General features: G+C 37.0%; 2 protein-coding genes across 3 annotated transcripts in view; both read right to left on the bottom strand.

Moving 5' to 3' along the window:
- Positions 1 to 2082: 2082 nt before the first annotated feature.
- Positions 2083 to 13238, bottom strand: LOC141336093 (protein NLRC3-like). Its single transcript, XM_073841602.1, has 10 exons — positions 13099 to 13238; positions 11586 to 11674; positions 11355 to 11474; positions 6882 to 6995; positions 6042 to 6155; positions 3933 to 5786; positions 3074 to 3247; positions 2703 to 2876; positions 2421 to 2594; positions 2083 to 2266 (listed from the first exon to the last, which is right to left on the bottom strand). Exons 2-10 carry the CDS (start codon positions 11606 to 11608, stop codon positions 2083 to 2085), a joined length of 2931 nt encoding a protein of 976 aa, XP_073697703.1. The 5' UTR covers positions 11609 to 11674; positions 13099 to 13238.
- Positions 13239 to 18076: 4838 nt separating this feature from the next.
- The window catches only part of LOC141336089 (NACHT, LRR and PYD domains-containing protein 3-like), a 129955-nt gene continuing 123803 nt past the window's right edge, over positions 18077 to 24228 (bottom strand). For both annotated transcript variants that reach the window (XM_073841599.1, XM_073841597.1), the window contains exons 6-8: positions 23934 to 24107; positions 23804 to 23850; positions 18077 to 20081 (exon numbers count right to left, since the gene is read on the bottom strand). In XM_073841599.1, coding sequence (XP_073697700.1) covers positions 19546 to 20081; positions 23804 to 23850; positions 23934 to 24107 — 757 coding nt within the window. In that variant the 3' untranslated portion in view covers positions 18077 to 19545. The remainder of the gene's footprint in view (positions 20082 to 23803; positions 23851 to 23933; positions 24108 to 24228) is intronic.

Raw genomic sequence — 24228 nt, forward strand, 5'->3', positions numbered from 1 at the left:
AGTTGATCTGATAAACCCTGAATCCAGCATAGAGGGGTTGAGTGAATGTGGTGTATAATGTGTGTAAGTGTGTGAGTGTGTGTGTGTCAGAGACACTGTAGAAGGACAGAGATCCAGCCGACACGTCCACATACACTCCTACTCTATTAGAGGGAGAACGCAAAGAAACGTCAGTGCTGTTATTATTGTGACGGACAGTGAATCTGTAGTTGAAGTACCACAGACTCCAGGATTTGTCATTAAATCCAAACCGACAGTCTTTCCCTCCTTTCCTGCTGATACCTTTATATGACACTGATATTTCAGCATCATCTCCGCTCCATTCAGTCTCCCAGTAACAGCGTCCAGTCAGACTCTCAACACACAGAACCTGAGGATCCTCATCAAATCTGTCTGGATGATCAGGATACGGCTGATGATCTTTAAGACATGTGATCTTCTTGTTCTCATCAGACAGAACGAGTCGAGAGTTTGCTGTGTTTGGATCCAGAGTGAGATCACAGGCATCTGAACACAAGAAGAGAGAAACATCAAGAACAGCACAACAGTGAAGATGTCTGTTGTAACGGAAACAGGTAAATTTAGCTTTAGTTGTAAGGGAATTAATAATGGCATTTATAGGGAATTTGGAGCTAATCAACTGAATCAGTCAGCAATTAACTGAACGGCCATTACTATCAGTTCTGCAACTGGTAATAATATCCAAGTATTTACTAGCACAGTAAAAAGATTTAAGACATTTACGTGTACAATAAACAAGACACTTCTATTTTTAATACAAACAAGCATTATTATTGGACAAATCTAAGAAATATAAACTAATCTAACACATAAACACACACATTCACACAAGTTGCAGGAAGAGAGAAAATGAGGAAAAAATTAGTTTTAAGAGAGTAAATGTGAAATTCCCAGTTTATAGGAATATATGCAATTTGTACTTTGTCATCCTTTTCCCCATCTAGCAACACCTCAAAAAGCCCAAAAAGATGACAAAAGCTTGCTTAAAAGAACAAAGAACTGTTCATGTCATGGGTTTCCAAACTTTACTGTTAGACACATCCCTAATGGTGTTTTAACTAATTAGACATCATCTTGTAGTTATGTTTCTAACCTAATAAATAAATCAACACACACACACAAACACACACACACACACACACACACACACACACACATTCCAAGTCCAAATATATACCTATAAACTATTAAATAGTTATTAAAAATTACATAATTAGATTAGAACATGATAGTCACATGTGTGGGTGACAGATACGATATGCAATTATGCCATTTAATTAAATTGAACGTTTTCTGTAAGTCTTAACATTCATTTGAAGTTATCTAATGCATAAGTAAAGCCAGTCTCTGTACCATTCTAGAGAGGGGTGCAGGAATTTAGTTTTTGACAAATTCTGTTGTTTTTTTGGGACCCACTGGATTTCTTGCTGCTTGGTCAGTTTTAGCAAAGTTCCGATCACATTATAACTGTCTGACTCTTTTTGATATCCTACACTGTGTGTGTATACTGACTATATTGGCTAAGTCCAAAATTTTGGACAGCAACTAGTGATTCAGATCTTATTTTGAAGACCTAAAACAGCACAGAGTGGTGTTGTCAAAAGTGCAGTTACAGTACTGTTAAGTACTGTTACAGTTCACACTGTAAAGTTTCATGAGAAACTTTACAGACCTATTAAAATGTAGGACTGAATCTGAAATTGTGATGATTGACCCTGTTATAATAACCAGAGCAACAGACAGAAAAATGTTGCATTTTAAAATGGACCTGACACTCGTGTTTCCTGTAATGTGTCTATTTATTTTTAATTTTATTACTAATTTTTCATCTGGGTTGGGTCACCTGATAGAGAATATTATTAACCTGATAGAAAATCAGTAGTCTATGCAATGTCCCCACTAAGATAGCAAGACAGACATGTTTGTGTGTGTGTTTGTAGACCTACACTTTCGCAGTCCTGCTGTCATCATGATCTCTCCTCCATGATCCACACTATAAACACACAAACACACATTAGTGTAGATCTGCATCATTCACACACCAATCAATTTATCACATTGCTAAACATACTTGAGTATCTCTAGTTTATAGTTTGGATCCTCCAGTTTGTGTTTGAGCAGCTGTACTCCTGATTCTCCTGGGTGATTGTAGCTCAGATCCAGCTCTCTCAGGTGTGAGGGGTTTGAACTCAGAGCTGAAGACAAATAACCACAGCCTTCCTCTGTCACCATACAGCCTGACAACCTACAGACACACACAAAGTCAGACAATCAAAAACACACACACACACACACACACACACACACACACACACACACACATGATCTGTAGTGATCAACTACAGACACACATTAGTATTGAGAATTGCTGACTGTACATTATCTCTTATACTTAATACCTCAGTATCTGCAGCTGACAGTCTGGGCTCTTCAGTCCATCAGAAATAAACATTACACCAGAGTCCTGCAGGTCATTGTTACTCAGATCCAGCTCTCTCAGGACAGAGTTTAATAAATTAAGTGCTGGTGACAAACACTCGCAACACAGACTAGTGATATTACAGCCAGCAACACTAAAAGAAGAGCAAAACACCCATAAACAGTCAGATCATCTACAGACACACAGACAGATCATCTACTGACTTTTCGTCATCCGTTATATATTCTTAATACCTTAATACCTCAGTATCTGCAGCTGACAGTTTGGACTCTTCAGTCCATCAGAGAGCAGCTTCATTCCTGAATCCCGCAGGTCATTGTTACTCAAATCCAGCTCTCTTAGAACAGAGTTTGATGATTGAAGCGCTGATGACAGACTCTCACAACACTGATCAGTGAGATTACAGATGGATAGTCTATAATATAATAATAAATTGGTAAATTACAAAACACATACACAATGAGTTGCACAAGTTTCACAATTACAATGATCAGTTTTCTCTTAAAGATGATGCATGCTTTTTATTTTGAAGTTAAAATACATCACAATATGAAACTTTTTTTATATTAAAATGATTAAATGATCCGTGAGCAAACATAAAGAGACACACACCTTAGTATCTGCAGCTGACAGTCTGGACTCTTCAGTCCATCAGAAATAAACTTTACTCCAGAATCTTGCAGGTCATTGTTACTCAGGTCCAACTCTCTAAGAACAGACTTTGAGGATTGTAGAGCTGATGACACAATTTCACAATGTTGATTTGAGATATTACAGCCAGCAAGTCTAGAAGAGATTAAAAAACAACAACAATTAAGACATGTAAAAACGGTTGCCAGTTTTCTGCCCCAGGAACATGGGATGACATAATCTGAACCTGGGGTGGTTCTAGGGTGAGTGGATATCCATGGCTTAGCCCAGAGACATTAATGTATGTATCACCATACACAGAATACACTTCAAATAGACTATGCTGAAAACTTACATAGGCTAAGAGGGCTAATTGTTTTTTTTTTTAAGAGACAAGTATAATTAATTATAATTTGCGCTTACAAATTGCATAAATAATATTACAAAATCATTTAAAAAAAATAAAATTTAGAATTAATCAAGCCTCAGACATTGAGTCATTTATTTAGATGATTGGTTTAAAAAGGCTAATTCATTCAGGAATGTAAGAAACAGTTTTTATGAATGGGTCAGTGAATTACCAATTCAAGATGATTCACAAGATGATTCAATAACGAAACACTGCTGTGTGCAGATACATGGCTTTGTTTAGAACCGTTTTCACGAAATAGAGCAAAAAGACTATATTTTCTCTATGATTTAAGTCACTTAATATTTATGTCTTGTTATTGAACTTTGTTGATAATTTGATCATTCTGATTATTAAAAAAATAATGAAAACTTATTTTAAAGATGTCAGATTCATTAAATATGATACTTTAGCTAATGATTCAACACTCACAGAGCTTTTCTGCAGTTGAGCACAGCTGGTATCAGTCTTCTTCTCCCCTCATCTGATGTGTAGTATTTCATAGGGTCCAGCTCATCCAGCACCTCCTCTGACATCTGAAGCATGTAGGAGATTGTTGAGCAGTGAGCAGGAGAGAGTTCCTCTGAGTATTTGTCTGATTTCACAAACTCCTGAATCTCTCTGGACAGAGTCTGATCTTTCATTTCCAGCAGACAGAGGAACAGATTGATGGATTGACCAGCGGAGATATTATGGAAACCATTTGGATCTTTGATCTTCTCGTTAATGTACCATGTGGTTCTTCTGATGCTCTCTGAGCTGTTCTCTGTGTGTGTCAGTAGATCCTGTAAGAGTCTCTGATTGGACTCCAGTGTGACGCCCAGCAGAAACCGCAGAAACAGATCCAGATGGCCATTTTCACTCTCAAGGGCCTTAAGTACTACTAATGTTAGAAAGTTATACAGAGAGTCTGTTACAAATCTGTAAAATCTGAATTCATGTAGTGGCTCTGTGTTCTTCGTTAAATAGCAGTAAAGCACATAGAAAGCAGCCAGAAACTCCTGAATGCTCAGATGGATGAAGCTGTAGACTTTCCTCTGATGAATCACAGATTCCTCCTTAAAGATCTCAGTGCAAATCCCAGAATACACTGAGGCATCAGTGACGTCTATGCCGCTCTCAATCAGGTCCTCCTCATAGAACATCACATTGCCCTCCATCAGTTGATTGAAAGCCACTTCAGCAAGTTTCACAATCACTTCTCTTTTGGACTGCAGGAGTTTCTCTGGATCTCTCTCTTCATACTTCTGGTTTCTCATGTTGATCTGAATCAGCAGGAAGTGGATGTACATTTCAGTCAGAGTTTGAGGGATTTCTGCTCTCAGATCTTCTTCCAGGATCTTCTGAAGCACAGTGGATGAGATCCAGCAGAAGACGGGGATGTGGCACATGATGTGGAGGCTTCTTGCTCTTCTGATGTGTGAGATGATTCTGCTGGCTTGATCCTGGTCACTGATTCTCTTCCTGAAATATTCCTCCTTCTGAGACTCATTGAATCCCTGAATTTCTGTCAGACGGTTGATGTATTTGGAGGGGATCTGATTGGCTGCTGCTGGTCTGGAGGTGATCCAGATGAGAGCAGAGGGAAGCAGTTCTCCTTTCATGAGGTTTGACATCAACACACCCACTGATGAAGACTCAGTCACATCACAAACTTCCTGATCATCTGAAAACATCAGTGTGATTCTGCTTTCATCCAGACCATCAAAGATGAACACAACTTTACACTCCTCATAAATCTGTGAGTTCAGATCTTGAAGTTCAGGATGAAAGTCCAGCAGAAGTCTGTGAAGACTGTACTGATGATCTCGGATCAAGTTCAGCTCTCGAAATGGAAGCACAAACATGAAATCTACATCCTGATTGGCTTTTCCCTCGGCCCAGTCCAGAATGAACTTCTGCACAGAGACGGTTTTTCCAATTCCAGCGATGCCTTTAGTAAGAACAGTCTTGAATTGGTCTTTCTCCTCACATCCTGGTTCAGGTGAGGTTTTAAAGATGTCATTGCAGTAGATCGGAGTGTCTTGTGAGTGTTGTGTTCTGGCTGTTTTCTCTATCTGTAAAACCTCATGTTCTTCATTCACTCCTTCACTCTCTCCCTCTATGATGTAGAGCTGTGTGTAGATGCTGTTCAGGAGGGTTTCGTTCTTCTGAAGTTTCAGTCCCTCACATAATATCTTATACTTGTTCTTCATGCTGGTTTTGTGCTGGTCTTTGACTCTCTGTAGTTCATCGTTTACTGGTCCAGGAGGATCCTCGTCTTCAGTCTGATGATCCCGATCCACTCTACAGAGAAGCACAGCAAGAAACATTAAAAAACTTCTACAAAAATAAATACAACTACAGTAAAATGTAAATAAATAGATATCACAGTCTTGTTTTTCCATAACTGATAACTTGATCAAAGTTCACTGATGTTTTGTCCCCAGATTTGAGGTGCAATCAGAAGTAAAGAAAACTAACTAATATCTCTTTGTGTTTTGGGGTTCTCATCCCAGTTTCACTGCATAAATTAAATCACCACTACATTTTAATCCTCACCTGGGGTCAGAGGTTACTGGACTATCACTGAAATTAGGATGATGAGGAATTGATTCATCACTGTTTATAGACACACAGCTGGGATCTGAAGATGAAGATCTTTGACTCCAGATTCTGAATAAAAAACAAAAAATTAATTTCATTTTTTGTCAGTATGGATGGATAATTTTATTGATCTCATTCATTCATTACCTTTAGCATTTCTCAGTATGTTCAGAGCCAATACCATAGATCTATTCTCTGTCATTGATACACTGCAGTTTTTGCCACCGTTTAACAACTTAATGTATTGTTTCTTTTTACATCTATGTGCACCTTTATGTGGGGCAACCCCCTCAATGAACTCAGTAAGTCACATGATGCAGGTTTAAGCATTGTATTTGCATTTAATAAGACAGTGAATATTATTTATTATTTCATTTGGGTGTCATGCTGATAGAAAAAACAAATCATGCATATGCCCACTTGAGTCAAAAGACCGCACTCTTGATTCAGTCACCCATGCAATAACATTCCTAAATGACAACGATTCCCACTATGTCCCTTAGGCCTGTTTCACATCTCAAGCATTAGCAGCCCATGTTGATGAAAGAGATCTGTTGTTAGGTTTCCGATGTGAAAACATTCATTCAACTTATAATAGTTATTTCTGTGTTACAAACATTAAAAAAGGTTATAGTTTGGGTTTAAACACAGATGTCTATGTAAGCAATCAAAATAGATCAGGGGTTTTGAAACTGTGGGTTGTGGGTAATCTCTGTGTGTTTTTGGATCTCACATTTATTGTCTCTTCCCAGTTTCACTAGATCAGTTAAATCACCACTACATGTTTATGCTCACCTGGGGTCAGAGGTCACTGGTTCATCACTTAAATTGGGAGGTTTACGCAATGATCCTTCACTCTTCATAGACACACTGCTGGGTTCTGGAGATGAAGATCGTTGACTCCAGATTCTGAGAAAACACACAGAATTAATTAAGGTTATTTTCATTTAGTTCTGCCTCCTGTTTCATTAATTGTAAGTGTGAGTGGACCATTTTTATTGATATTGTTCATTTATTTCCTTTAGCATTTCTCAGTATGTTCAGAGCTGATCCCACACATTTATACTCTCTCACTGACACTTTTTTGATAATAGCAAATTTGCTATCTCCAATCAAAATAGCAAAAGACACTAACCAGTTTTAAATTACACACATTAGGAATGTTGTAACACTGTGCTGTTGTGCACTATTTTTAGAACTACAGTATGCTTTACTGACATTAGCTATGTAATTTACAATAATGACTAATGAATTTTAATAAGAAACCATGAGAAACAGTTGAATAAAGACTTAGAGTCACTGTGCAATGTTCAGAAATTATTTCAAGAAATGGCTGGTCTATTTATCTCCTGTTGTGTGAGAACTGTGTGTGGAGTGTTGTGTTAATCTGGGTTTTTCTAAATGTCATAATGTGTTTCTTCATCTTTGCCTACATTGTTTTGAACTATGCTGTGTGTTGTGATCAGTTCCGTCCCAAGCATTGGCCCTGGTTGCAATGTATTCATTGTCAAACTCCAAAATTAGTTTGTTTTTAATTCTTTAAAAAGCCATTATTTTGTTTGGAAAATGTGATAATGTGACCCCACTTATGGAGCATGTTGTCACACTTCACTTCCTTTCTTTTGGGGTAAATAAAGAAAAATGCACAAAACAAACTGTACTTATGAAAAACAAAAAACAAATTTTCACTAGTGTAAAGACCACCCATTGGCCCAATGCGTGTACTGTAGGTCTTTTATTCTATCTCAGTGTTTAATCTGACTACAGAATCCGATTCAGAAAAAGCTAAAAAGTTTCCAGTACACTAAGACTTTTAAAATGATTCCACACATTAAATGAAAAAAAGATTGACAAGATACATGTGGGATGAGTGAGAGTCGTAAATTAACAAGGGGTCATAAATAAGCAAGGAGGGGTTCATAAATGGGCAAGGCATTGCCCTTTGCTCTTTCATTGAGATCTTGTCTTCAGATTAGTGAGTTTTATTGTTTTGATGCATGGGATCTGACTCTTGTGAGAGTTCCTGAACTTTGGTTTCATAGAGAGATCCGACTGGTTTTAAAATAAATATGCGTGAAATTAATGTGAAAAAAAAAACACACACACACACAAAAAAAAAAAAAAAAAACACAGAGAACATCAAAAAGTGTTAGGTTGTGCTCTGGTCTCCCATGGAAGTAGCATACAGTGTGGATGGTAACAGTATTTTTAGCCTGTTAAATCGCACTGAAAGATTTATTAGCAAATGGGATTGAGTGGATTACAGATGTTCTTGAATCAACACAATTCAATTAAATTCAAATGAGCTGATGAAAAAGCAACTATGGTTGCAAGTTCTGTCATTCTCAATAAAGTTCAATGTAAATAACAACCGTAGTTAGCTAACAATGCTTTTGGGAAACACACCCCAGAGTGAGCCTCCAACTCACTGAATTCACAAGTCTGTCTCAAAATATGCCAAAAATGGGAGATCCTCGGAGCTTAAGTGCACACACAACTGATGGCATGAAAACCAAGTTACTAATGGCGAATTGTAGCATATATTATTGTAAATGAAAATCATGTTTAGGTCATTATTTATATTTAGACATGTCCATATTTGTGTATTACTATCTGTAGGTTTCATTTAAAAACTAAACATTAACATAACAAATTAATGCCCATGCATCTACACTTTTTAAATTATGTAAAATATGTATGCATAATGTTTTTTTTTTCTTAAAATGCTAACATATTTTGCACAATGTGACCTTTGTTTTTATATCGTACATTTATGTTTTATATACTATATGATGTATTTTGTAACACATGCAGCACAAATTACAGTTCATACCTGCACCAGAGTGAGCATTTTTCTAGTTTTTATGGACATTTTTATATGTCTGTAAATAGAGAAATTAAAACATAGCTATAAGTAGTGAAATTTTACACTTGTACTATCAAATTAAATGACAATTTTCCTTGAATACTCAATTTCTGTCATATCAAACGTTTGAATAAGATTGCATTTACAGTAATGTCAACTGTTTTCTAATCTTCAATATTTTGGTGGGTCTTGGAATGGAGAAGTTTGGGAACTCCTGAAATGGAATTTGTATTGTATGGATTATCTTGTTACGCCAGGAGAGATTCATTCACAAAAGACATTGACTGCTTCATTCAAATTTTTTTTTTAAATTATGAAATTCTCATGTATTTTGCACTACACAAAAGCAATGAACATTTTGTCTGAACCTCTAGTAAATTATATGTTATTTTGTATAGTGGTCTAATGGTTTTTCTTCAGAATTTGTGTGAGAGACACAATCTATGAATATTGAACTATTGAAAAGTGGTATAAAATTGTTTAAAAAAGTTTTGCTTTGAAAGTTTCCTTTATAATTTGCAAGCAGTTGCAGATATATAGTCTCGGATTCTATATTTTCTGTGAAAGAATGCATTATGTAAAACTATGAATGCATTCGTGTAAATCAGCACCACACTGGGCTGATTTACACAAACCTCTCAGATCAACAATCAAACAGTCCGTCATGTTTTATGCCAGTTGGTTTCTGTTAACCTTTCTAATAACTGCTGGATTCTGATTGTCCGATGGTGGCCATGTTTTACAAGATACATGCATTATTGTAGCAACTTGAACAAAGAAACTACATGCCATTTTTAAGTGTCAGAATGTTTCTATTTTTAGAAACAATTCAATTCTTTGTAGTATTGGACAAACTCCACTGTGTTTCTAGGTGTCATCAGAGCAAGACCTTACATAAATGCACCAAATTTGAAGTTTGAAAATATTATAGTCATTTATATTAACGTGTATGTAAACATTTGGCTTTTATGTGGTTTCTATAGTATAGCGAAGGACAAGTCCTCCACCTCCTACTCAGACTTTGTATAGGCCACGGTCATACTGATGTTTTTTGGAATTGACAGCCACATTTACTTACAGGTGTGAGTCTCGAAATAGCCCGTTAGCTTACAGTAGCGTCTGGAATACTGTCTGTATGAACGAGCAATGAGAGTCAAGCCCATATTTGTTAAAAGTAACCATAGTGACAGTGACCAAAGTAATATATCACAGATAGAATAATATCAAAGATCATGGTGACATCCATAAACCTGAACAGTCTTATCACTTTCTGACATCACAAGAGTCGAGTTAAGCAGCAAGTTCATCGATCAAATCTTCATTAACCGTCAGCAGCTTTTATATCTGGATTGAGAGCGGAGCATTTGAGTCTGTGTGAATGTGGCCATAGTTTCACACTGAACTTGGTTTAAATTCTGATTATGATAATGTTGTGTGCTTTAACCCCTTAACTGTCATCCCCATTTTTGAAAATTCACGAGAAAATGCACTATCCAAACTTAAATTATTATAATTCATAAACACTGAATACAGACCAAAGGTTGGTCTCTTTTTAAAGAAGACAGTTATAACAAATTATAACAGAAGTGAAATAATAAAAAAATGAAAGTATTAAAAAGATATAGAAGTTTAAATTTACTGTAAAGAAAATGTATTGAACTATTTTTCTTTAATTTTATATAAAATAAATATTTACAAAAATAGTTACAAATAGAAAAAATGCTATAAAATTAAAGCCATATGTCTACATAAGTTATGTTCCAAATTTGAAGTTGATATAAAAAATTAGGTTAATGTGCAATTTTGTTAACGCATTTCAAAACACTGGGTGCCACCCAAACTCCATTAAAAAAAATGTATGCATTTCTGCCACAAATCTATTAATTTCTCTCTCAGTATTGTGTCTATCACAAAATATTATTAAAATAAAAAATATTATGTATTAAGTCAAGATTATAAAAAGTTTTGATTCTAAAAGACATATATAATATAATAAAAGATAGACACCCCACTAAGGGGGAGGAAACCATTAAAAGATTTGAAGTACCATTTCTATAGTAATGCAATGATACAAATTTCAAAATGGTTTTCAAAGGATGAATTTTGAGATTTTAAGCTTTCAAATGGTATATAACTTATGGTGATTCCTAAAACATGTTATAGGGAAAAAGGCAACGAAATAAAGACTTTTAGTGACAAAGGTCAGAACGCCTGTTATGATGTAGATTTGTCAGAGAGTCTTGGTGCACTCTTGTCAATAATTAATCTATTACTGTTCATACATTGTAATAAAAAATGGTAATACATCTATTTAGGAGTCTTAGACTTTTCCAGTGATATATAGTTTGTTATGATTACATTAGGATTTAGCTCAATGTACCTAATATTGGATATTGTCTCACCTGGGGTCAGAGGTCACTGGTTCGTCACTGAGGTCAGTTGATCCGTCACTCTTCAGACACACACTGTTGTGTCTCTCACTGCTTTCTTTATCCATAGTATCCAAGAAACTGATATGATGCCTTTATATAGAAACAAAACAACGATAACATGAAAAAAAAATACATTCAATATTTCTTTAAACAAATGCACAGATCAGAATGGTCCTGAGTAAAATAATAGCCAATAATTACCTCAATGAGTCCTTGAAGTTCATCTAATTTAGGCAAACCATGTGTTTGATGGTCAAGCAAACATGAGGCTCATTGTTTTGTTAGTGAATCTGAGAAAGGAGGACAAAAAAAATAGTTGAATGATCTCAGACTGCAGCTGCTTGAGCTCATCCACATTCACATAATGAAAAACCACACTTGTGTTGGTTCATTTAGTGATGGATGTTTCAGCACGGTTCTGACTGTTTTATCATGAGGACACTATCCAAACCTATCCAATCGTCTACACTCCAGATTACCCATCAAAACACATTTCTGTTTCGAAGCTCATGTGCTGCTGTTTTTGTCAACTGCTGTTTTCAGAGCAAAACTGTGATGCTTGTAAAATAGATGAAACTCAAGATTTTAAGTTGTTCAGAGTCAGAGTTAATTTGAACCAAAGCATTATCCAGCCCTGGATATGGTCTTGTCAGGTGTGCTGTAATCTGATTTCACAAATCATTAAGCTAAATTCAATATTCATGTTCACAGTTAGAACTTACTTTGCACACACAGACCATACATACTTATAAATTCTGGCTGTTTTGTATTGATATACATCGAACTACCCGCACCTCACCACAAGCATTTCAATGTACACTTTGTTACTGACTTTTGTGGACATGACTAATACACACTGTAAAAAAAAAATCCATAAAATTTACGATAAAAAACTGGCAGCTGTGGTTGCCAGACTTTTACCCTAAAAAATAAGGTAGCAATGTTTTATAGTTTTCACTTAAATGTACAGGTAAATACCGTAATTTCATTAACTGATATAATGGTAATGTACCAACCTTTTGAAGTACTGAAATCTGTTTTGTACCTTTGTAATACACTGATAACCACCAAAAGCAGGTGGTGATGATAAAGTCACATGATCAACCAAAGCCCTTCACAAGGAGGTTTTAAATAATAACATATATAGAAGGTGCACAGAGTCATTCATACAAACACTAAACACCATCATGGTAACACACATAAAACTGAAATAATGCAAAAAACATTAATTTAACAACATTAGATGTAACATACAACCCTAATCTACAAACTGCCAAGAAAAAACTAAGAAGAAAAAGTTATTTCAACAAAAAACAGCAAAAAAAAAAAAAAATGAAACACAGGGAATTCTGGTTTTTCTCTGTAAATTTTACAGTCTTTTTCACTTCCAAAAACGGTATACTACCATAAAAAAACATGCAAAGCCCAACATAGTTTTTCACCGTATATAGAAGGGGAACTTACCGTTAACCATTTCACTTTTTTTTACCATTAAATTCACGTTCATTTCTCATTTTGTATGCATGAACAGAAAAATTTTGCTTATTTCTTACCTAAAATGAAAAAAACAAAGTGTGTTGGGTGACTAATCTGTGATATACACATAATGATCCAACAAATGATATGAAGTTACACATTTCAAACTTCGATTATGCACACATATGATAATAATCATGATGTAGGAAGCAAAAGCAGAAGCAGAAACATAACTCACCTTGAAGAGTGGCATTGTCTCTAAAAAGGCATTGCTTATCCAAGAAATTGTACTTTCGATCTGAAGTGTTCCTAAAGGAGAGTCATGATACCTGTACTTAGGACTCGGGTCAGAGCTCACCTGGTTCAGTTCATGAAAACCCTGAAGTGGTTTGAGTCTGAAGAGTTTCTATTTGTGTAGTGACTGGAAAAAAACCCACTGGACTTTGCTTCTACTGCAATACCTCAAAAGAGATAGCACCACACATTTTATTATACTGCAAAAGATATGAAGATAGAATGGAGTTAGAAACGCAAGTTGGAAAACAAAACATTTGGTTTGTAAACCACCAATAAAACTGAAAGAAGAAGAATGCATTCTTTTTGTATTATTATTATTGCAAATGAAAAAATTACAACAACAGGGGGCAAACGGACATCATCACAAGAGCTACACAAATCAAACTAGAGCTACGTATTGAAACTTGTGATTTATTTTTAAGAAAAAGACAAATATAGTCAGCTACCTGGCTGATTATTAAATCATTTACTCCAATATTTATACCTTCAGTATTTAAGTGCTTTTGCACAAACTTAGTAGTTCAGTGGCATATAGAAAAAGAGAGATGGGGAATATGTGGAAAATATCATGACCCACAGGAAAATAAGAAGAAGTGCCAGAAGCTAAGGAAACACAACTGATGAGTATATAGAGTACCAATGATGGTATTAAATGATCTACCAAAACCAAACTCAGGAAGGGCTTTAAAATAAACAAAAGTTGATCAACTAAATCAACACAACTTTATTTATGTTTTCCAAACAATCTAAAATATCTATAATGTATCTAATACTGTTAAAGATATGTCTACCTTTTGAAAATCCAGACTCAGTGTTAGAAATTCTGTCTACTCAACAAGGTTTGAGCTTTCAGTATATACACAAGCCAGTAACTTTTAATCTGAGTTTAAAAGGGTGATCAGGCTCCAATTATCAAGTTTTGAATCCTTTGGTATGAGACAAATGTGACCTTGTTTTAGTGATTCGAACCAATTCACCACTGTTTACACACTCAATAAGGGCTATGTAAATAGGATGCTTGATGGAGTCACAAAAACTTTCAAAGGGTAAGCCATCTAGCCCTGAAGATTTCTTGTTATAAACTATGTTATAAAATCATCAAGATTAAAGTGTTCCTCTCAAACTTCTCTGGTCATTAAGTTTAGGAAACATGGATTGAATCTTATGAAAAACTACAGACGAAGTGTGTAAAGATGAAATATAGATTTTGATCAAATCTGAAAACATGAGAAGATTTTACAGAGGGGTCATTAGATAAAGTATTATTAATTTAGAGAGAGGAGATTTATTTATCAGTGCCATAAATAGTAAGCACTCAAGCTGTTGATCTAATGAATGTGCCTCTTGCTTTCTCTAGAAATGAATCATTCAGACTGCCTTGTAAAGTATAAAGAGATTCCTTGAGGTTAAATATGACTTTAAACAGTCTAGTATCAGCCACAGGTCTACACAAGATTTGCAAGCAAGTGTACATGTGGCTATCAGGTTTAAATATCTATGTGCATCAATCAGGTTCAGATATTGATGGAGGTTTCCTGTTAGAGGTTTAATGCTATCAGAAACGTTTGGACAAGTGGGGTTATGACAGAAAGCAATAGAGCTAACCCCACTGGTTACGCCAGAACTTTTCATCATTTACACAAAAACGTATCTCTTGCTTACATCCAATGTTCCCTCTAATTTTCATGTGTCTGAGCAAACACAAAAACTCCCCGATCGGTCGCTTGGACCACTGTGAGCAACATCAGACGTGTGCACTGTGGTCACGGCAGCATTGCACCTATGCAAGTCTCATGGTTTATTAAAAGAATCAAATTTCAGCATTTAAATTTCTGTTAGAATACTTTTATTATTGGAAGTATAAATATTTCATTTTAACTATGGTAAAACAGGAACTGCCAACCAAACCAGGCCAACTATAAACTCCCAATTTTGAAAACACACTGAATATTTTAATTATAAAGCTCTGACATTCAGTGTGTGAAGCTCCTGCTGTGCACTGTGTGAGAGGGTCCTACTGTGGTCTGGGAGAGAGTCCTGTAACTCTTTGCCTGCAAAATGCAGAATGTAATGACACGATTATTAGCATTTCTACTCCTCATAAACTAGTAAAAGTATCCATAAATGAAAATTGTAAAAATAAATGACACTACATGATCACAAATTTGATTGAGGACATAAATTTCACCTTAATTTTTCCATCTGTCCTTCTCACGTCTCCAATGGTTGTACACGTTGTCCAGGTTGATGGCCTCATCTGCTTGCAGCTTTGACTTTATGCGCATCCGCTGGTCCAAATGGCCCACTTCAAGACGATTTCTGGATGCTGTTTTGATACGATTCATCAAACTAAAGCCTCTTTCACAATCTGCACTGGATGCTTGAAATGTAGCACAAATATCCACAAGCTGTGAGATATGTTTTAGCTCCTCACATTTCAATGTTGCAGCCACCAAATCTGAGAATGTGCTGATTGACCCGTGTTTAAGTTTTTGCCTCATTATGTACTTGAATTCAGTATATTCACTGTTAATGACCTCCATAGAATGTGGGTGGTGGAGAATGGCCTCATACTTCTTTGCCAGTGTGGCAATGTCTGCTGCTCCATACTCAAAACTGATGTCTGAACTCAATGCCTCAATGTCAAATGCAGACCACTCCTTTAATTCGTCCTCTGGAAAACGAGCATCCAAGTGATCACAAAGCTTACGAATAAAACGAGTAATCTCACCGGTATTTTTGTTATCGGCTGATGAGGCCCTCATCGCCTCTTTGACACGGTCACTCCACTTAACATCCTTTTCTTCTGTCAAGTATTGGGAACACAACTTCTCAAGCTTTGCTCTTGCAAAGCAGTGCCCTTCCATCACAGTCAGGTTGCGTTTTTGAAAAGAAAGACACAGGTGTGAGAGCTCGCCCAAAACATCTCCCAGAGCAGTGAGAGTAACCTTGAACTTTGAATCAGTCAGCTTTTTGTAACAGTAATTTGCCACTGGATCTCTGTTATCGCTGGATTCTCTCTTGCAGTATTCTTCCAGCACAGTGTAGTTCCTCAGAACAGCATTCACAGCTTGGTACCGTGACAGCCATCGCACTTCGTTCAGAGGCCTGAATGACAGTGTATCCTCATCAAGAATCCTTGCTAGGTCTTCCAATTTTCCCCTCTTTACAGGGAGTGGAAGTGGAATAAACTGTCCTAAGAAGAGTTTCCACATCACGCATCAAAGGTATATCTTTCCACGCATCATCAATGCCCAAGTCCTCTCTATGGGCCACACAGTGTTGTTCAGTTAGGTGTGGTATTTGCCGCTTTAATAAAGCTGCAACTCCGTTGTGCTTTCCTAGCATTACTGAGGCACCATCGGAGGTCAGCATCACCATTCTCTGCATGTCTAGTTCATGCTTGGTGTAAAACTGAGCTATTGCCTGCACAATATCCTGAGCAGTGCATGCTGTCAGCTGGATGATGCCGCCAAACACAGTTTTATGGTTGACGTTATTTTCTTCCCTGTATTTAATAATTCCTATTTCAAAAAATTAGCATATCATGAAAAGGTTCTCTAAACGAGCTATTAACCTAATTATCTGAATCAACTAATTAACTCTAAACACCTGCAAAAGATTCCTGAGGCTTTTAAAAACTGCCAGCCTGGTTCATTACTCAAAACCGCAATCATGGGTAAGACTGCCGACCTGACTGCTGTCCAGAAGGCCATCATTGACACCCTCAAGCAAGAGGGTAAGACACAGAAAGAAATTTCTGAACGAATAGGCTGTTCCCAGGGTGCTGTATCAAGGCACCTCAGTGGGAAGTCTGTGGGAAGGAAAAAGTGTGGCAGAAAACGCTGCACAATGAGAAGAGGTGACCGGACCCTGAGGAAGATTGTGGAGAAGGACCGATTCCAGACCTTGGGGGACCTGCGGAAGCAGTGGACTGAGTCTGGAGTAGAAACATCCAGAGCCACCGTGTACAGGCGTGTGCAGGAAATGGGCTACAGGTGCCGCATTCCCCAGGTCAAGCCACTTTTGAACCAGAAACAGCGGCAGAAGCGCCTGACCTGGGCTACAGAGAACAGTGACCATGGTATTACTGTGCTCAATTGGCCTGCCAACTCTCCTGACCTGAACCCCATAGAGAATCTGTGGGATATTGTGAAGAGAAAGTTGAGAGACGCAAGACCCAACACTCTGGATGAGCTTAAGGCCGCTATCGAAGCATCCTGGGCCTCCATAACACCTCAGCAGTGCCACAGGCTGATTGCCTCCATGCCACGCCGCATTGAAGCAGTCATTTCTGCAAAAGGATTCCCGACCAAGTATTGAGTGCATAACTGAACATAATTATTTGAAGGTTGACTTTTTTTGTATTAAAAACACTTTTCTTTTATTGGTCGGATGAAATATGCAAATTTTTTGAGATAGGAATTTTGGGTTTTCATGAGCTGTATGCCAAAATCATCAATATTAAAACAATAAAAGGCTTGAACTACTTTCAAATGTGTGTAATGAATCTAAAATATATGACAGTCTAATTTTTATCAGTACATTACAGAAAATAATGAACTTTATCACAATATGCTAATTATTTGAAAAGGACCTGTATATACTATATATATTTTAAGTATACTTTATGTAGTGAGTATTCCAATTTCAGTGTACTAGTTGTATACTGTTAAGTGTACTATTTCAATAGTCCTCGGCACTACATTGGCCCACTTTCCAATATATAACTAGAAATACTATACTTTTAAGTATACTTGAAGTATAACAGTAGTAAACTGAGTACACAACAGTTTACACCTATGTTTTCAGTTTGTACTGCAAGTTGTCACAACATGCTGTGGTTGAGGAGCCATAGGGAGATACGCAGGAGCCAGGAGTAATAAAGAAACAAAATACAAACAGCCAGGAATACAACAACATGAAGTAACTTTAAGTCAAGACAATGAAACCGGGGAACAAAGGACTATTTAAACACAAGCAAAGGGGGGTTGCCACTAAACAAAGGACAGATGAAACAAATCAGGTATAACGAGGGGGAAGTCCAAATATGGGCAAGGGTAAACCAATACAAACAGAACAATAGGGGGAGACACGGAATAAACTAAATACAAGGAACCACATGGGGAAAAAAACTCTAGGGAAAAAGAACCACAGTCCATAACTGTGACACAAGTATACTAAAAGTGAACTTATAGGTATACTTTTAGCATAGTATAGTATAGTCTCAGTAAACTACTAGTATACTCGTACACATCTTGTTTTCTGTTTTAAATTAAAAAAAAATGTTGCTTAGCCCATTAGTGGAAATATAGCCATTTTTTGCTCCACATAACTTGGAAAAAAAGACTTATGACTGCACCATCCCAAAGTACAAATGCTAGGTAAACTCTTTTTTAAAAACTTCACTTAGATTGCAGATTTCTAAGATTCAGTCACCATTTTATTAGTGTTTGCCAAATGCATTTTTTAAACAGTCATAGGGATGAATTAGTGTCAGACACCTGGACTATGTAGTTAAGTTTCATTAACTCTACACCCAAGCTCTCCCCCCGACTCTCTCATGCACTCTTGCTCACTAACAACAGAAATTTTTACTTCTTTAGATAAAATTTTAAATGCACAAAAATAATCTTTTACAGAAATATTGATTCTCTTTGTAATTCATACCATTTAAAGTAAGAGTCTTATATGAGATGTCAAAAGACTAGTTTCTGATTGTATTTACAGCATTATTAATGCACATTTTCACAGAGATGAACCTAAGCAGACAGTGATGTGAATGTTATCTGAGTGAGAGCTGAGGCTGAGAGGCTGTTGTGTTGTTCCTCTTATAAAGCTGTTGAGCTTGTGGAGACCTAATAAAGCAGAAAAGACAATCATTTGAGAAGAAGAGATGCTGATGAAGGTTTTCTAGTGATCAAAGTAGCAGATTGAAGCTCCTGAAAGACTGGAATTACAGCCAGATCAACTGTGTTCAGCAGCGATACTGTGAGTGTTTGGACACAATTCATTTAGAGAACTGAGTGTTAAATCACCGCAGACACAAAAATAAACATTTTTTCTGAGTGAACTCAGTCTCTGAGTTTCATTCTGCTGATCTCAATCACATTCATGATTATTCATAGTGTCATTACTTCACATCAGATACATAAAGAAGTTCATCATTAAATGAGTCATTAATTCTGATGATCAGTTTACAATATAACTATTAAAGCAAACATATTACTCTATTGAAGATTCAGAACTGTATGTGTCTGATGTAGATCTATAACTTCTGAATGACAATAAAAACTAATTACAAAAAATGAATACAAATGTAATGATGTGAGATTTGATGACTGTGTTCTGTGAACATCAGAAAGAGGATTTACAGACAGTCTCTCTATCATTTAATATCACACAGAGACACTGAGGAATCATAATAAACCCAAAATCCAGCACAGAGTGGTTCAGTGAATGTGGTGTATAATGTGTGTAAGTGTGTGAGTGTGTGTGTGTCAGAGACACTGTAGAAGGACAGAGAGCCGGCCGAAACATCCACATACACTCCTACTCTATTAGAGCGAGAACGATCTGCAGGTATATCTGTGCCGTTATGATTGTGATAGACAATGAATCTGTTATTAGAGCACCACAGACTCCAAGATTTTTCATTAAATCCAAACCGACAGTCTTTTCCTCCTTTCCTGCTGATTCCTTTATATGACACTGATATACCAGCATTATATCCGCTCCATTCAGTCTCCCAGTAACAGCGTCCAGTCAGACTCTCAACACACAGAACCTGCGGCTCCTCATCAAATCTCTCTGGATGACCAGGATATGGCTGAAGATCTCTCACACGTGTGATCTTCTCCTGCTCATCAGACAGAATGAGTTCACTGTCTGCTGTGTTTGGATCCAGAGTGAGATCGCAGGCATCTGAACACAAGAAGAGAGAAACATCAAGAACAGCACAACAGTGGAGATGCCTGTGTGTGTTTACAGCTTTGACTCTATTTACAAAGTCCAGAATGTTCTCACTATTCAGAAATGTGTTCACTAATATAGCTTTTTTTTTTTAATGTTCAAGCATAATGATAGCAGGTTTCTGCAGCAGCGGCTCGGTTTGATTCCCGCTCACAGTTAATGTTTTCAGACGATCCTGTGTGTGTTTGTGTGAGTTTAAAAAACATCAGCACTTCCTTTTTACAGTGTGTTTCTGTGGTGATCATTGTAGCCAGTCACAGACGTGTTTGTTGAGCTGCATGACTAATCGTTAAAATATCACCATCTCTATTCAAACGCCCACGCAATCTTATTAATGAATGACAACAATTCAGCGGTGTCTATTACAATTGGTTCACTCTCCACTGATGCTTACAATGTGAAAGTTAATGAAGACATTCTAATCTGCATTCTTACTGCTGCTGTTTCAGAAAGCAACACAAACAGTCTTTTTAACCACATAATCATCATTATTTCTTTGTTACAGACATTTAAATAACATAAGTACTGGGAAAAAAGCTTATAGTTTGGGTGTAAACACTTATTGTCTACAGCAGTGGTTCCCAACCTTTTTCCCCTTGTTTTTAAAAAAAATAGCCTCATCTTTCATACATTTGTAGATTACCACTCACATGGTAAAGAATTTTCTATGAAAAACAGTATCTGTAATGACTAACAAAAATATTATGATTATATTATATTTCATTACTCCTTTAATATATTTAGCACATTAATAATATAATAAAATTCTATATGAATATTTTACTTTTCTGCCATGCCATGGTTACTGTCAGTGTTCCTACCGTAAAACCATGGTAAACGTTGGTGATTCATAGATTGAAACGCCTTCTAACTGGATCGTTAGACTACTGTCAATTACACTTGTTTAATTGTTTATTTTATTTAATTGCCTTATCTTGGCATTGTAAGCATGTGATTTAAAAACATTTTTGTATAAAATTATTAGTGGAACATTTTATACATCTTTATTTGACCTCAAAGTAGAGACCTGCACAGAAACAGTGCGGCGCCGGACAAAACTTGATGCGCGAGTGCGGGTGCGAACAGGTAGAGACGGTAGAGACTCGTGTGTGCGGCATGCGGCAGAATAAAATGATTCATGTGACTTCCGCAAAATAGAAATATATAAACATAAAATATCTAAAAACATACAAATTGTCATTCATTTATTACACAAAAGCAATAAGAACAACTAATGTAATTTAACAATGATTAACAGGCGCAAGAATAGGCAGTTTCTGGAACGCAATGGCTTAAGTTAGAATCCACTCACCGCTCAAAAGTTCTTGTGCAGTGCTTGATATTGCATGCTCACGAATACTCTCATTACAACACACGGAGTGTAGACACTCTTATAAGAGTTTTATGAGATCGCGATTAACTGAGATGTCAGCTTTAAGTGTGTTTGCTCGCATTCTGCCATGCATGCACGCAGCAGCTGCTGCTTGCTTTTCTGTTAAGAATAATAAGATCAATGTACTGAAAAAAAGATAATTTTTATCTAATTTTTTAGGCGGCTGAGTGTAGCAGTTTTCTACTTCAGGTCGAATTATTCATCTGGATGCAACCACAAAAGGTTCCCCACAGAGGACGCCAAAGTTGCTTTTCTCACTTCACTCCTGACTGGTAAGGCCCTGCAGTGGGCAATGGCTATTTGGAACACAAAAAATCCTATCATCCATTCATTTGAACAATTTACTAATCACTTCTCCAAAGTTTTCAGCACAACCACAGGTGGTCTCTCCACTTCCGACCAAATCTTCCGTCTTCGGCAAGGTTCTTCCTCATTGAACGAGCACACTCTCCAGTTCCGCACGCTGGCGGCGGCTAGTGGCTGGAATGAGATCGCTCTGCTGGGCACGTACAGACAAGGACTCAATCCCAACATCTGCGCAGCACTGGCTCTATACGATACCTCATGAGAAATCATTTCTACAATGAGCCACCCATGTGTCACAACAACTAGCTGCCTACCAGCCATCACCAACCGCTCCTCAGACCGCCTCAGTGGCAGCTACTTCTCTCTTCAACTCTGGAGCTGAAGCGGAACCCGAAATCCTAGTCCAATCTACTCAGTCCATGAAATCCTGGATTCACAATGTGGAGGCAGTTGCCTGGAATATCTCGTCGACTGGGAGGGGTATGGACCTGAAGTACACTCTTTGGTGGCCCATGATGATGTACTAGACCCTATGCTCCTCTAAGACGTCCACATCTGCCACCCGGATTACCCTGCCCCTCACGTTCCTGCCCCTCGCGGACTGTTTTCTCCCCTGCTGGTGTTCCTGGAATCGCCATTACGTACTTTGCTACAATCTACTATTCATGGACTATCAGATAAGCTCATACTGCCATCATTTCTACTGCATTATCTTGCCTTCAATAAAACCACTGTTTGACAATAAAACCAACTCAAATCAAGTTGATCTGGCTATCCAAAATGGAGAAATATGGAAAAACCATTTACAATAATTATATAGCCCAATTTTTTACAAGAGACAAACTGGACCCCAACAACCACTGAGGCATCTGTGTGAACAGTAACCTGAGGTTTTCTGCAGCATCTTAAATGCAAGACTTTTAGACTTCCTTATGAAACACAATGTCTTGAGTAAATGTCAATTTGGTTTTATCCCAAAATGTCACACATCGGACCACATCTTCACATTACAGAAACTAATTGATAAATATGTACATCAAAACAAAAGAACATTTTTGGCTTTTTTCATAGATTTCAAGAAAGCATTTGACTTAATCTGGCATGATGGATTATATTTGAAACTAACTGACAGTGGTATAGGGGGAAAATTCTATGATTTGATTAAAATCATTGTACTCAACCAGTCAATGTGTTGTAAAAATTAGAAACAAAAGAACTGAATTTTTCCCTCAAGGGTGAGAGTGAGACAAGGATGCAGTTTAAGCCCCACCTTCTTCAACATTTACATCAATCAATTGGCTAACTCACTAGAACAATCCCCTATCCAAAGTCTCAGTCTACATGACACAGAAATTAAGTGCCTCCTCTATGCAGACAACCTGGTTCTCATGTCGCCCACTAAAGAAGGTCTGCAGGATGGCCTGAACCTGCTGGAGACCTTCTGGGTGCCTGGACAGTAAAGTCATGATCTTTCAGAACCATTCCAGACCTCAGGGACTAACACACACATTCACACTATCACACAGAAACCACACAAACATATAGTTATTTCTGCCTAAAATCACCTCAGCAGATAACTTTACTTTGGCTGTGAAGGAGCTCAAAGAGAAAGATCAAGGGCCTTCTATGCCATAAAAAGATCAATTAAAATTGACATTCCCGTTCAAATCTGGCTCATACTTTTTAAATCAATAATTGAACCAATTGTACTATATGGCAGTGAAGTGTGGGGTCCATCTATAAAATTTGACTTTCTGAATTGGGAAAAACATCCAACTGAAACTCTACATCTAGATTTTTGTAAAATAACAATCAAAGTCCAAAGAAAATCTTAATTTTTTGTCTTTTGTTCTTGTCATGAGTTTTATGAAAAAGGAGCGTTTTGTTTCTTATTTCAATATTACATCAAAAATGAGTGAATGCTTAATTCCCGATTTTGGTTTTCTGTTAGCCGTGTGTGTGTGTGTAGACGTACACTTTCGTAGTCCTGCTGTGATCCTGATCTCTCCTCCATGATCCACACTATAAACACACAAACACACATTAATGTAGATCTGCATTATTCATGAACACATTTAGTACGTCAGAATCAGTGTTTTATATACTTGAGTATCTGCAGTTTATAGTTTGGATCCTCCAGTTTGTGGTTGAGCAGCTGGACTCCTGATTCTCCTGGGTGATTGTAGCTCAGATCCAGCTCTCTCAGGTGTGAGGGGTTTAAACTAAAAGCTGAAGATAAATAACCACAGCCTTCCTCTGTCACCATACAGCCAGACAACCTACAGACACACAGAGTCAGATAATCTACAGACACATATCAACATTATGAAGAGCTGACAGTCAATTTAACTCAATTACACTTTATTGTTGGAATATCTTCCAAAAATGTTCTTGCATCTC

The sequence above is a fragment of the Garra rufa genome, chromosome 6 (genome assembly GCF_049309525.1).
Source record: "Garra rufa chromosome 6, GarRuf1.0, whole genome shotgun sequence".
Lineage (NCBI taxonomy): Eukaryota > Metazoa > Chordata > Actinopteri > Cypriniformes > Cyprinidae > Garra > Garra rufa.

Excerpts from the sequence above, each read along its gene's own strand:
- LOC141336093 (XM_073841602.1), bottom strand. The coding sequence starts at position 11,608 with ATGAACTTCAAGGACTCATTGAG. Across the intron at positions 3,248-3,932 it reads CTCAACTGCAGAAAAGCTCT|ACTTGCTGGCTGTAATATCT; the intron begins GTGAGTGTTGAA and ends AATCTCTTCTAG. Across the intron at positions 2,267-2,420 it reads TGTCAGCTGCAGATACTGAG|GTTGTCAGGCTGTATGGTGA; the intron begins GTATTAAGTATA and ends GTGTGTCTGTAG.